The sequence below is a fragment of the Rosa chinensis genome, chromosome 4, assembly GCF_002994745.2.
Source record: "Rosa chinensis cultivar Old Blush chromosome 4, RchiOBHm-V2, whole genome shotgun sequence".
Lineage (NCBI taxonomy): Eukaryota > Viridiplantae > Streptophyta > Magnoliopsida > Rosales > Rosaceae > Rosa > Rosa chinensis.
In genome coordinates, this window is record NC_037091.1 from 17,128,321 (window position 1) to 17,143,002 (window position 14,682).

Here is a 14,682-nt window from a genome sequence, read left to right on the forward strand (position 1 = left end):
GCAATTACTAATAGTAATCAATATGCCAAAACAAAAAGGTTTTGTATAACAACAACCTCATTGACGACATTCATCAAACACCTAGTGTGCATGAGTTCCTAACCCACAAAAACTACCATAGCCAAGAAATTACTAAACAACAAGAAAGTGGAATTGTTTGAGGAGAAGTTGCAGAGATCTAGGTCGAGAGAAGAGCAGGCTATGCACGAGAATGAGAGCCTGCATGGAAGGATGGGGGAAGAGCACCGCTAGAGACTCAACTTTTTTGGCTGTATGCAACAAATCAAGCCATTTTGATGGCCCTGAAGTGGGAGAGTATGGATGCGGTGAAATCCTTTGAGAGCTTCAGCCAATTTCGGTTGGTTCGAATTCGGTGCCGGTAGGTTTGGTAGGAGGATTTCGCCATTGATGATGAGGCAAGGTTTTTGCCGGCTCCAAATTGGGGATTAATGGAAGGAACTGTATCTGCAAGTTGGGGAAGTGAGGATTTTTGAAAAGAGGAAATAAAAGAGATAATTAGACTATCTTTTGATAATGGCATAGCAGTAATTTTTAAAAAAAATTGTATTAATTCGTTATTACACATGAAATCTCATAGATTAGGTCTACTTAATGCTTCTTGGATATGGGCTTTGTGTCCTTATTTGTATAAATTTAATACAAAAACTCATCTTATTTTTTAATATTTTTTTAATTTTTAGTTGGTTGGTACTTGTATGTAATTTTCTATTTTTATTTTTTATTCTTATTGTTTTTAATCGAATATTTTTATTTTACAAATTAGTCACTCAATTACGAAATCGAGTTATATAATCCTCTCCTTCTATTTTTTTTTCTTCAGAAGTATAAATATCCTCTACTCTCCTACACGGTTGCGCTCTGAAACCCTAGACGACGATTGCACGTCGAATTGGATCCCTAAGGTACTCTCTCTCTCTCTCTCTCTCTCTCTCCTTAAAACCCTCATCTTCTGGTATTGCTCAAACTACAAGGATCTTGTTTGTTAACTACACACGATGCATAGGGCCGATTAGTTCCTGCCCCAATTTTTATTTACTACGCTTCTTCTCTGGTTCTGCAAATTCTAGTTTTCTTTCGGTTTCGAATTTCCTTTGGATTTGAGGCTCTCTCTGAATTGGTTCTAGATTAATGAAACTCAAACCCTAATTCTCTGTTCGATTTCGAAATATCAAAGGCTTGCGTCGTAGATTTTGATGTAGAGCCTGCGGTGAAACTTGAGTAGTTTTATTTTGAAGTATTGCGAAATTGAATTTAACAGAGTCGTGTGTTCGATCAATTTTGCTGAAGACTGTATGATTTCTCATCTAAATCTTGGAATAACTAATCTGGATGTGCCTTAAATTTGTTATTTTCAGGTTCAGATAAGTACCGAGTTTGTTTTGATGCCCCTTTAGTTTGCTATAAGCGTTCTGTTTGTTTGTCCGGAAGGAAAAATGATCGGTTCCATATTACCCTTGCCAGCTCCTCCTACTGATGGAAACCTGGGGCCTTTACCGCTAGCCCAGGTCACTGAAGTGAAGAATGAAGAGAATGAATTGAACGAGGAGCTGAACAGAGCCAACTCGGTGCCTGTCTCAGTTGCTACGCATACTAGGACGATTGGTATCATACATCCTCCTCCCGATATCAGAAACATTGTTGACAAAACCTCCCAGTTTGTTGCAAAGAATGGACCAGAATTTGAGAAGAGGATTATAGCTAGTAATAACGTAAATCCAAAGTTTAACTTTTTGAGTTCCTCGGATCCGTACCATGCCTATTATCAGCACCGGTTGTCTGAATTTCGTGCCCAGGCTCAGTCTTCTGGCCAGCAATCTTCTTTGGAGCCTGATGATTCTGCTGCACCTGAATCAGGCCTGCCAGCTCCAGCTGCTGATGGTGAAGCAGAAACAACTAAGCCTGATCCCTCTGCCCAGTTTAGACCGGTACGAAAAGTTCTTGAACCACCAGAAGCCGAGCAGTATACTGTTAGGCTTCCAGAAGGGATTACTGGAGAAGAATTGGATATTATTAAGCTCACAGCCCAGTTTGTTGCTCGAAATGGGAAATCATTTTTGACAGGATTAACAAGCAGAGAGATCAATAACCCCCAGTTCCATTTTCTGAAGCCTACCCATAGTATGTTCATGTTTTTCACTTCTCTGGCCGATGCATATTCGAAGGTCTTGATGCCTCCAAAAGGTTTGACAGAGAAGCTTAAGAAAAGTGTTGCAGACATGACAACTGTGCTTGAACGCTGTGTGCATCGGCTGGAGTGGGAGCGATCTCAAGAGCAGGCAAGGCAGAAGGCTGAAGATGAGATAGAGCAGGAAAGGATACAAATGGCTATGATTGATTGGCATGATTTTGTTGTGGTTGAAACGATAGACTTTGCTGATGATGAGGATGAGGATTTACCTCCTCCAATGACCCTTGAGGAGGTTATAAGAAGGAGCAAGGTTACAGATATGGAAGAAGATATTATTGAGCCTGGAAAGGAGATGGAAATGGAAATGGATGAAGAAGAAATGCAGCTTGTTGAAGAGGGCATGAGGCAAGCAAGACTTGAAGAGAATAATGAACAGAAGAATGAGAATAAGGTAACAGATGATCCTGAACCCCCAATGAGAATTGTGAAGAACTGGAAGAGACCTGAGGATAGGATTCCTGCTGAAAGAGATCCAACAAAGGTTGTCATTTCCCCGATTACTGGAGAGCTTATCCCTATCAATGAGATGTCTGAACACATGAGAATCTCTCTCATTGATCCAAAATACAAAGAGCAAAAAGAAAGGATGTTTGCGAAGATTAGGGAGACTACTCTTGCTCAGGATGATGAAATCTCAAGGAACATTGTGGGCCTTGCCCGAACCCGTCCGGATATTTTTGGTACTACAGAGGAAGAAGTTTCTAATGCTGTCAAGGCTGAGATCGAGAAAAAGAAAGATGAGCAACCAAAGCAGGTCATATGGGATGGTCACACTGGAAGCATCGGCCGTACAGCAAATCAGGCCATGTCACAGAATATCAATGGAGAGGATCAGAACGATGTTAACAATCTTCCTGGTCCAGCAGCGCCTCCTCCAAGACCTGGTGTGCCTTCAATTCCTCGTCCTCTTCCCCCACCACCTGGTCTTGCCTTGAATCTTCCTCGTGTTCCTCCAAACACAGTTCAGTATTCTGCTCCATCTAGTGGTAGCCTCCCAGTACCTCAACTGAGGCCGCCAGTCCAATATTCATCAGTTCGACCACCTGGACCTCCAATGCCCATGAGTTCTGGACAGCAGTCACTTTTGGTGAATCGACCACCACCTATGCATCCATCAATGTCTATGAATGCTCCTAGTAATCCTGTACCTCCACCACCTGGTTCTCAGTTTACACCTATGCAAGCTCCCCGGCCTTATATGCAAATGATGCCTCCACCACCTTCAATGCAAATGATGCCTCCACCACCTATGCCTCATGGAATGATGCCTCCGCCACCTCCACCTGAGGAAGCTCCTCCACCGCTCCCAGAGGAACCTGAGCCCAAGCGACAGAAGCTTGATGACTCCATGCTTATTGCAGAAGATAAGTTTCTGGCACAGCATCCGGTATGAATACCTTCCATATACTTGTCTCTTCACCACTGAAAATTCTTGATTACTTAACATCTTATTTGTTTCTTTGTTGGTAGCCTGACAGAATTCTTCCATTTTCAATTTTAACTTTTTGGATGCAGGGGCCTGTTCGGATCACCGTATCTGTTCCCAATGTTGATGAAGGCAATCTCAAAGGACAACTTTTGGAGATCACAGTTCAGTCTTTATCTGAAACTGTTGGAAGTCTGAAAGAGAAAATTTCTGGGGAGATCCAGCTTCCGGCAAACAAACAGAAATTGAGTGGAAAACCTGGCTTTCTCAAGGACAATTTGTCTCTTGCATATTACAATGTTGGAGCAGGAGAAACACTTGCTCTTTCATTGAGAGAACGTGGTGGTAGAAAACGATGAACAGATACTTTCATGAGGCTGATTAAGGTTGTTGCTGGAATTTTCTTGTTACAATGAGAATATGCAATATATCATGTCAGACTGTTAGTTTACCTTTTTTTGATGTTATATTGCAGAGTTTATGTTGGCCATGTATTAATAAGATAATTTTCTGAACTTATTATTGTTCTTTAAACTGATGGTAAGTGTCATATCTACTACAGATCTGGTGTTTCGGCGAATGTCTATTGGACAAAGGGAAGTGTCGGTTCCTTTTGCTTAGCCGGAGCAAGTGATTTGCTTATATATCTAATTATTGCTCCTTTTCATAATGCAGTTTTTTTCTATGGAAAGTATGTGCTCATAGTCGTATTATGATTTTGATATCCCTGGCAGCATTGTTGGTGTTAGAAGACCTTTATTTATTTTGAAATATTTTCAGTCTTCACTTCCAATTTTGTTGCTGAAAGATTCTCTCGGTGAATGTTGGTATTTTGGGTCTCTCTTTTTAGTTTCACTTTTTTAGTTTAGCTTTTACAGCACCTTAAGCCAAACACTAGTTCCACAGAAGCTTGTATTCTTATTCACCCAGTTATCACTGAACCAGCCAGTAGCAAGCAGTGGCTGGTAGAGTTGGTGTTTTCTGATTATGATTGTTAACTACAGGATTGGGCTATGGTCTGTGCAACAAGTTAGATGTGTGCTCTTCATGCATCTAAACCAGGTAAAATGCCTTTCTATACCATTTGTTTCGTGAAAATTCCTTGTCATGTTTCCAACTCAGAAGATGGCAGTCCTTATGCATGCCATTTCTTTTTGCAGCCTGGACTGGGACCACTGGGTTTGATTGCAACATCATGTTAGAGGAACAAGCAGGATTTTATATCTAATTTTCTTTAGGATTATTACAGCAGTGCGCTGCTCTAGTTACGCTCGAGATAGCATAGGAATCTGGCAGCACAATCTGTGTTAAGCTAGCTGTTGATTGGGAATTTCTTCATTGTTTCAGACCCACTCCTCTGTTTTCCCATGTCAGAGAAGATATAGAATATTTTGCCCTTAGAGTTTGTGGATGAGTTGGTCTATTTTTTGTTGATAATTCCCTTAAGTCTCTGGGTGGCAATATAATTTGTGTTTAGTTTCTTTAGTCTTGTATCTGTCACCCACCTTACAAGCAAGATGAAGTTAAGGTCGCATATCCTATTCTAGCATGTCATATGGGCAATGAACTGTTACTTGTTTTAGTACTTCTGGAGGCATTCCCTTTTCAAAAAAGAAACCACATCCTGCAATTAGCTGCCATCATTTGTCGAGGTCATTGTTGTCAAATGCCTGCCGGTTCTCAAGACAATCAGCGTTTATGTCTCTGCAGCGCCCAAGATCAATTTCTCGATTTGATTATTTTAGCTGGGACGATCTATTTAAGAAAAGAACCCACAGGATACATCTGAACATTGAATCCCATTTGGTTGATCATGAGGGTGCGCGCATTTTTCTTTTTGGAAACCGAGGATTTCGTTCTCGGAAGGCTTCCCTTGGATGATAGAATCTTCTTGTTTGTGAACTGCTGATTGGATTGAGATGTATTTGCAAAGATATAATTCTGTCTTTGCAAAGATACCATAGAATTCCGTATGTGGGTTGACGTTGTAGCCTGAGTTCTTTCTGTGTTGAAATAAGAATATTTCTCCCGTGCTTGTCAGAATTGTGTGCGCCAAATTGTGATTTCCCTTTCGGTTTATTTATTTTTATTTATGGCGGTTAATTATAACATGATCTGGTAATGCAACTTGAAATTTACACAAAATAAAGCGAGTTGAACCTACACTATTAAAAGACAGGTCATGTCAAGCTACTAACATGTATTTAATGATTGGATTATTTTACATGTCTTGGAAAAATGAAATGAACTCTTATCTCTAGAAAAATTGGATTGAGTTGTTTATAAAAAGAAGTTTTAAATACACACCTCTAATTACTTAATACACATGCTTTACTCAATACACATACCATTTAATTTCTCATTCTAATATTTTACTAAATACACGACCCAAAGTATCTAAAATACCCATATCGGGTCCGGTTCCTGGGACACTTTATTTTATACATATTTTTACACCTTTTATTAGCCATTAGATTTAAGTATTTTTAATGGCCTTGATGGATCTCATGTATGTTGTGGCAAATGACATGGAAACAATTTTATTTTCTAAAAAAAATAAAAATAAAACTTAAATGAAAATGATTTTATATAAAAAAATTAAATTAAAATTAGAAGATAAATGTCATCTTCTTCTTCTTCTTCACGCAAAAAAGAAAACTGCAGGGATAGCCTCTCTCTTCCTCCAACTGTATGATCTCCAAGTTGATTGCAATAACAATAATGATTGTAACTGTAAACATATTACAGCGGAACCCAGTAAGATTGCTCAGATTGAAGAAAAAAAACACCAAATCTTCTTCATCTAGACCTAGATCGAATCATAGGCTGTGAAAACCAATGCAGACTTGAGAAGACGAGAGATATAAGAACTTGTACAATTACTAATACTGACTTGATGGAATAAGAGAAGGGGACTACGAGAGGATGGATTTTAATTGTTCAACTCAAGAAAAAAGGAGAATATGGTGCTCAAAGGAGAGCCAAAGCTTCTCATATTTCCCAGAAGATGAAGACGTTCATCAGAAGATGAAGAAGATGAAGACATTCATCTTCTATTTTTAATTTTTGATTTTTCTTATAAAATTATTTTATTAAAGTTTATCTATTTTTTTGAATTTCCATGTCATTTGCCACATCATGCTTATAATGAATCAAGACCATTAAAAACGCTTAAATCTAATGGCTAATAAAAGGTGTAAAAATATGTGTAAAATAAAGTGTCTCTTGATCCACACCCATATCCTTAACCTAACAAACCATGAAATACACTATTACTTAACAACATTAAGGCTACTATTTAATTTGATTAGTATTACTGACGATATTAATTACTTGTCTTAGTTATTGGGATTTGGGAAATCCATAAGGATTCATTATTGTTCCCTTCAAATAGATGCTTAGAAATAAGTTTTGTATTATTCGAGTTCTCATCCACCAAACACCATATTGATCAAGTATAAAATTTTGAGTCGAACATTCAACCAAAACTGTATCAGTAGTTTCTCCACAATGGCGGAACTATGAAATTGTCATTGGATGGTCAAACAAATTAACAATTACAAAGTTTTATACATGTGATGTAAAAGTAAAAATGGATTGGAATTAGTCTACTCATTTCATTTCATAACCCCTTTATATAGGGAGAGAATTATAATGGAAAGAACAATTACAATGATGACATTAACTACTGATTGGTTCGTAATTCATGCTGATTGATGTTAATCGGTAATTGCTTGATTCCCTCTCCGTCAATCACTTTGACGAAGGCACACAATATGTTTTTCCTTTAACACTCCCCCTTGTGCCAAGTCAAAGATGAAATGGTGCATGAGTTGTTGCCTCACTAAAAACCTTTCCAAGTAACAATAAAAACCCTGTGGGACAAAAATACACCTTGGTCGAAGGAAAAGAGCACAACGCACCTTTTATATTTGAGTATGACATGTGTGTGTTAGACTCCCCCTGACGTCTACACCTCCCCTTGATACTTACATTAATCTAGGGAGCTTGGAAAGTCTTCGCATTCCTATGCTTTTCACATGTTTCTCAAATGTGTCCTTAGGCAATGATTTGGTGAACAAATCTGCCACATTCTCCTCAGACCTTACTTGATTCATTTGAATCTTGAGGAGAGTCTGTTGTTGCTGATTATAGGACAACTTTGGCGATATGTGTTTTGTGTTATCACCCTTAATATAACCTAGCTTCATCTGTTCGATGCAAGCTGCATTGTGTTCGTAAATGCAAGTAGGCTCTTCAGTGGTAGAACTCAAACCACTAGTCCCTCGAATATGTGCAATGATAGTTCTTAACCATACACACTCAAGAACCGCCTCATGTAGAACAATGATCTCTGAGTGGTTCGAGGAGGTAGCCACAAAGGTTTGCTTAGTTGATCTCCAAGATATCGCTGTGTTCCCATTGGTAAATACATAACCAGTTTGGGAACGATATGTGGGTCAGATACGTATCCAGCATCAGCAAAACCGACCAAAACGTCATTTGGATTTTTAGTGTAGTGAGTGGCGTTTTCGACATCAACATTTCCTTTAGGGATTGCAGTTCCATCTGCGGTCCCTCATGTCTCTCTGTAGGAAAAGAACAGTCCCAAGTCAATGGTTCTTTTTAGGTATCGAAAATGTTCTTGATACCATTCCAGTGACGCTGAGTTGGCGCTGAGCTAAATCTAGCTAACAAGTTCACTGAGAATGCAATGTCTGGTCGAGTAAATTGGACTAAGTACAATAATGAGCCTATTGCACTTAGATAGGGAATTTCAGCTCCCAATACTTGTTCGTCATCTTCCTTTGGACGAAATGGATCTTTCCTTACATCCAAACTTCGACCGATCATGGGAGTGCTAGCAGGATGTGCTTTGTCCATGTTATATCGCCTGACTTTTGGACATATGCAGACTGGTGGATTAATATTCCACAAACTCGGTGTTCTAGTTCAAGACCTAGATAGAATCGAGTTTTCCCAAGATCCTTCATCTCAAATTCGGATTTCAAGTAGCTCGCGGTTTCTCTTATTTCATCAAGAGTACCAGTTATGACATATACTACTACAATTTGCAAATCCGGAACTTGTTTTCTTTATGAATACGCAGGGGCATAATTCATCGTTCTTATATCCCTTCCCAATCAAGTAGTCACTTAGACGGGTATACCATATCCGTCTGGATTGTTTCAATCCGTAAAGTGAGCGTTTCAACTTAATTGCAAACAGACTCTGTGGTTTAGAGTCACTTGACTTGGGTAATGTAAGGCCATTAGGTACTTTTCATATATATCTCTGAATCTAGATCCCCATAAAGATATGCAGTAACCACATCCATGAGCTGCATTTCCAGTCCTTCGGAAATTACTAAGCTAACTAAGTAGCAGAACGTTATAACGTCCATTACGGGAGAGTATGTCTCCTCGTAGTCAATTCCAGGGCGTTGTGAGAAACCTTGCGCCACAAGGCGAGCCTTGTACCTCAAGACTTCATTCTTCTCATTACGCTTTCTGACAAAGACTCATTTATGTCCTACAGGCTTTACACTTGGTGGGGTTAGCACTACTTGACCAAATACCTGTCTGTTTGTCAGAGAATCTAATTCTACCTGGATTGATTCTTTCCATTTAGGCCAATCTGCTCTTTGTTGACATTTTTCAACAGAGTGTGGTTCGATATTATCGTGCTCTATGATTCCTTGAGCAACAGTATATATCATCAATGTGTATGGAAGATCTTTCTATCAAATCATACGTACTCTCGTAATCCTTTGAGATTTCTTTGTTCTCTGGAATCATTTCAAACATCGGAGTGTCCTCCAGTATTGATTCATGGATATAACTATAATCAGAGACAATCTCATGAGAGGGATTCTATACATTGATGATTGTTTTGTGCCTTACCCACCCTCTTCTTCCTTGGGTGAGTGTCAATCGAACCAAGTGACCTCCCCCTTTTCCTTGGGGAGCCATGGCTTCAACCACACCTCCATTAAGTGCGGTTGCAGTGCCTCTATCTGCGGCGCCGTGCCCCTTGTTGGGGACTTCTAACCTTGCAGGCACATTTGCAGCTGGTATATGTGATCTCGTCACTTTTGCGATATCAGTAAACGTATCAGGCATCGAATCTGCTACGTTCTGAAGATCGATTATTCTTTTCACTTCACTTTCACTTTGTGAAGTGCGGGGATCAAAATGAGACAGAGTGGGGACAAACCACGAAAATTCCTGTCGTTCCCTTGGAAAATCCTTTTTCCTATCTCCCCCTAACGACGGGAAGACTGTCTCATCAAAGTGACAATCCGCAAATCTAGCGGTAGAGAGATCGCCTGTCAAGGTTTCCAAATAGCGGACAATTGTTGGGGATTCGTATCCAACATAAATACTTAATCGTCTCTGAGGACCCATTTTGGTGAGCAGTGGGGGCGCAATAGGCACATATACTGCTCAACCAAATATGCGTAAGTGTGAAATGTCAGGCTCATATCCAGTTACCAACTGGTACGCAGATAATGGTTCGCTAGCTGTGGGTCTGAAACGAATAAGTAAAGCTGCGTGCAATAGTGCATAACCCCATGCAGATATAGGCAGGTTGGTGCGCATAACCAATGCCCTAGCCACCATCTGTAGCCTTTTGATGGTGGCTTCTGCGAGACCATTTTGTGCATGCACATGGGGTACAAGATGCTCTACATCGATCCAAATAGATATGCAATAATCATCAAATGCTTTTGATGTAAACTCTCCTGCATTATCAAGCCTTATAGACTTGATAGGGTGATCAGGGTGGTGAGCCCTTAAACGTATAGTCTGTGCTAGGAGTATTGCAGCATTTCTTGTGGACAATAAAACGACATGTGACCAGATTGTCGAAGCATCCACCAGAACCATAAAGCACTTGAATGGTCCGCATTTTGGATTGATAGATCCACAGACATCTCTTTGTATCCTTTGTAAGAATGGAATGTTTTGTTTTGTATCTTTAGCATAGGAGGGTCTCGATCATGTTTTTGCTAAAGAGCAGGCTTTGCAAAATGAGTGATGTGCTTTTGAAATAGTCAATGAGGCATAATGGGAGGGAGGTAGTGCTTCTGGTACTTTAGAAAGTAATGACTGCATTTGAGCAATCCTAGAACCGACACCTTGCAGTGTGGCGGATTTTTCTCCCATTTTTCACTCGAAAGAAGGGATGTCCTTGTGAGTTCTTGAAAAATACGGATCATGTCACGACCTCGGTGCCATAGGTGGTCATGCAAAAGCCTGTATGAGTCAGTGTCCCACATTTCATTGTTGGTGACAGTATAGGATTCAATGATCCGAATCGTAGTGAGGTACAGTCCACTAAATTGACTCATAAGTTTCTCTAAGATGTGTTTCCTTCCACAGTCATCAGATGTAATATCAAGGTATTCAGTTCCATTCTCACGGTGTGTTTTTACTAGATAATCGTTGGCACAAATAGCTTTGAAACATTAACAAGGTTCGATTAGCTCTTGGTGCATATAGAGCGTCTGTGACTTGAAATGTTGCGCCATTAGGCAGCAAAAATTTGGCAGTTCCTCGCCATTTTATTAGTTTTGATAATCCAATCATCGTAGTCACAGAGGAACTATAGGCTATTAGTTCAATGAATAATTGCCTATTTCTTAATATTGTGTGGGTAGTCCCACTACCATCTAAGCACTCAAGTTCTCCTCCATTCATTCCTACAAATAAATGGGAGGTATTTAGAAAATATAACTCATATTCTTTAGAGTATTTCTATTTGCGTAGAATGGTATTCTTTTCATTCTAATAATTTTTCTCTAGATGTATTGCTTTACATATTTATAGTGCTATGTCGAACCATGTAAATATGTGTAGTAAATAAATTTGAATAAATTCAGTGCTTCAGAATAAAATTCAAAATTTATTAATAAGCCAACGATAATCAAATCAAGGTCTTGTTCAGAAATCTTATTCATCAATCCATGATTGAAAATAAACTTTAAGACCAAACAATAGTCTAATTAAAAATGAGGCATTATGCCTTCAAAACTGTCTTTGGAAAATAAAAGGAATAAAGCAGATCAGTCAAGATTGAGAGCATCCATTGACTTAGCAAGTTCCTTTTTGCCATTGGAGTCTGCAACTGTAAGGTTGACGTCTAGGTCATGACCTCCTTCTTCCATATAGTGAGCCACTTGTTCTTTAGACTCTCTATACCTCTTGTAATGGGCTGCTACTCTGTTGTTTGCTTGGCAGTTCTTGTACCAATGCCCAATGAATCCACACCTATAGCATGGTTCATTGTCAACTTTTTCCTTTGGCATCTTGTTTCCATGATCCCCATGTCCCTTTCCACGTGGTGCATTGTTGCCACGTGGGTAGGGATCAGCACGTCTAAACCCCCTTGCATTGGAGTTATTTCCACCTTTCATTTTTCCATAATTAGCCTCGGGAATTTTCTTTGTCCCAGTGGGCCTGGCATTGTTATTCAAGAGAATGTTATTTTGTCTCTCAGCCACTCTCAGCCACTTGCAGTAGGCTTATCAACTTATTGAAGGTTGTGATTCTTTTGTTGTCATAATCCAACTGATACTGGTTCGCTAGTATAAAAGCTGAATTAGGAAAGGTAGTAAGAGTCTTGTAGATCATATCAACTTCTGTGATTTCCCTTCCACAGAAATTGAGACGTGCCTTTAAGCGCAACATGTCCTTGTTGAAGTCATTGACCTTTTTATAGTCAAGCAAGCGGATTCCATTCCACTGAACAGCCAGTCCTGGGAGCAAAGTATCGTGAATGTTCCCAAAACGTCCTTTAAGGGCATCCCATAGTGCTTTGGGTGTCTTCAACTGAAGGTACTCCCAGCGTAGGCTAGGATCAATATGTCGCCTCAGAAAAATTAAGGCATCTGCTTTCACTTTATTAGATAGTTCATCATCTTTGGGATTAGTAATGGTGGCAGTGTAGTCTTTTGCCACAAAGGCGGTTTCCATATCGGAAACCTAACGATGGCACTCAAGTCCTTCTGAGTCCAAGATGTCAAACTCAGGTCGAGTTGGATCAGCCATCTACATAAAACAAGAGAGAAGATATAAATTACGCAGTCATAAAGACATCCACGTAAATTATTTTCCAAACATATGAATTAGATTTCAAGACCAAGATTCGTAATGGTCACATTTTTTTTTCCGATGCTATGTGAAAATACTTTATCACAGTAAGTGAGTGTATAATGCGCATGAATTTTCATTATCATGGCCAAACGGTATTGATATGTTGCATTACAAATAATCATAGTACATTTAAATATATCATATAAAAATAAACTACATGGCATGCTCAAATTTCACAAATATACAACAAATTATATACTACACATAATAATAGCAATAATATATCATGTGTAAAATAAAATATAAATAATAGAATAGTATAAAGGCATGCTTAGGAATAATTATATAAGAGTAAATAAAATTCACAAAACATGCTCACAATTGTATAATAAAAACATAAGCAATAAAATATAAAGCATGCTTAAACATAATTATAAATCATGCTTAAATATAATGATATAAAACATAAATAATAAGGCATGCTTAAAACAATCAAAATTATCTAATTAAACATGCTTAATAACAAAATATAATAAAACATAAACAATAAAGTATAAAGCATGCTTTGTTAAAATCAGAAAATAAAATAAAGAAAACATACTTGATTTCGATAAAACAATTTTAGCACACGCGCATGTTGATGTAGGCGTGCGTAGTGATATTTTTGGACTTGAGAAAAACTGAGCCGCTTCCTCTTTTTTAGTAATGGGCCTTGTTTTTTTTTTTGCTTGGGCTGCAAGCCTACTTTTTCTTTTTTTTCTTGTCTGGGCCGCAGGGCCTCTCTTTTTTTTTCTTTTCTTTTTCTGTTTTTTTTTTCGTTTCTGGGCCTGCTGCTTTTTTGTTTTTTTTTTTTATTTGGGCCGGGTGTAAACTTGGGCCCTTCTTTTTTTTTTTTTTTTTCGACCGGACCTTTTCTTTGGGCCGGGTCAGACCTTTTTCTCTGTTTTTTTTTCCTTCTTTTTCCTCCGCGTTTTCTTCTGGTTCTTCTGGTTTGCTCTTGAAGTGCAGGGGGTTTGGCCAGATGTGGGATGCGCCTGGAGGCCGGTGGGCTGGAGGCAGCAACTGCAAGGTGGGGCAGCGAGCTGATGGGCTAACATCGATCTGGGATCGATGCGGGATCGAAGTGATGCAGCCGGGTTTGGGATCTGCAGCAGGCTGCTAGAGGCTGGGTGTCGATCTGGAATGCAGCTGGGCACTGGTGTCCGGGCGTGGCGGGGCTGCAGGGAGGTGAGGCCGGTCAGTGTGCGCAGGCGGGTGGTGGCCTGGGCTAGGCAGTGGGCTGCAAGGATGCTGGGGCTGGGTGTGGATCGCGCCGGCGGCGATGATGGGGAAGAAGATTGACGAAGCTGGTGACGGAATCGAGGCTGGAGGGTGAGCACAGGCATGGTGATGATCTGCAAGGGGTCTCCGGTGTCTATCTGATGGCCGGTGAAGTGAGGACGGGAAAGATTTTTTTTATTTTTTTTTTGAATTGGAAGTGCGGCAGAAAAGAAGAAATTTTTTCTTCTAGGTTTTTTTTTTTCTCTACGAAAAGAAATTAGAAAGCTAAGATTTTTTCTTGGCTATTGGCTCTGAGCGTGCTGATAACGTGTAAAAGTAAAAATGGATTGGAATTGGTCTACTCATTTCATTTCATAACCCCTTTATATAGGGAGAGAATTACAATGGAAAGAACAATTACAATGATGACATTAACTACTGATTGGTTCGTAATTCATGCTGTTTGATGTTAATCGGTAATTGCTTGATTCCCTCTCCGTCAATCACTTTGACGAAGGCACACAATATGTTTTTCCTTTAACATGTGATCTTTTATATTAGATAATAAATTGACTAATCATATCTTTTAGAAAAAAAAAAAAACTAAAAGTGGGAGTAAAGCGATTTGTTTTAAAAACATTTAATGCCATTGATTTTGAAATTTTAAATTATATGGTTTTCACCCCATT

The 14,682-nt window shown here is 39.2% G+C and overlaps 1 protein-coding gene across 3 annotated transcripts; it reads left to right on the top strand.

Annotated features, from left to right (window-relative positions):
* Positions 1-828: 828 nt before the first annotated feature.
* On the top strand, positions 829-5,601 carry LOC112195790 (probable splicing factor 3A subunit 1). Of its 3 annotated transcripts, XR_002934762.2 has the most exons (5): positions 829-923; positions 1,377-3,596; positions 3,725-4,021; positions 4,640-4,697; positions 4,796-5,601. XR_002934762.2 is itself a non-coding variant. In XM_024335989.2 (4 exons), the coding sequence occupies exons 2-3, from the start codon at positions 1,455-1,457 to the stop codon at positions 3,992-3,994; spliced, it is 2,412 nt and encodes an 803-aa protein (XP_024191757.1). In that variant the 5' UTR covers positions 829-923; positions 1,377-1,454; the 3' UTR covers positions 3,995-4,021; positions 4,198-4,630. The 3 variants fall into 3 exon arrangements, 2 of the variants coding, with proteins under 2 accessions (XP_024191757.1, XP_024191756.1); XM_024335989.2 differs by lacking the exons at positions 4,640-4,697; positions 4,796-5,601 and adding an exon at positions 4,198-4,630; XM_024335988.2 differs by lacking the exons at positions 4,640-4,697; positions 4,796-5,601 and having other exon boundaries at positions 3,725-4,179.
* Positions 5,602-14,682: the final 9,081 nt, after the last annotated feature.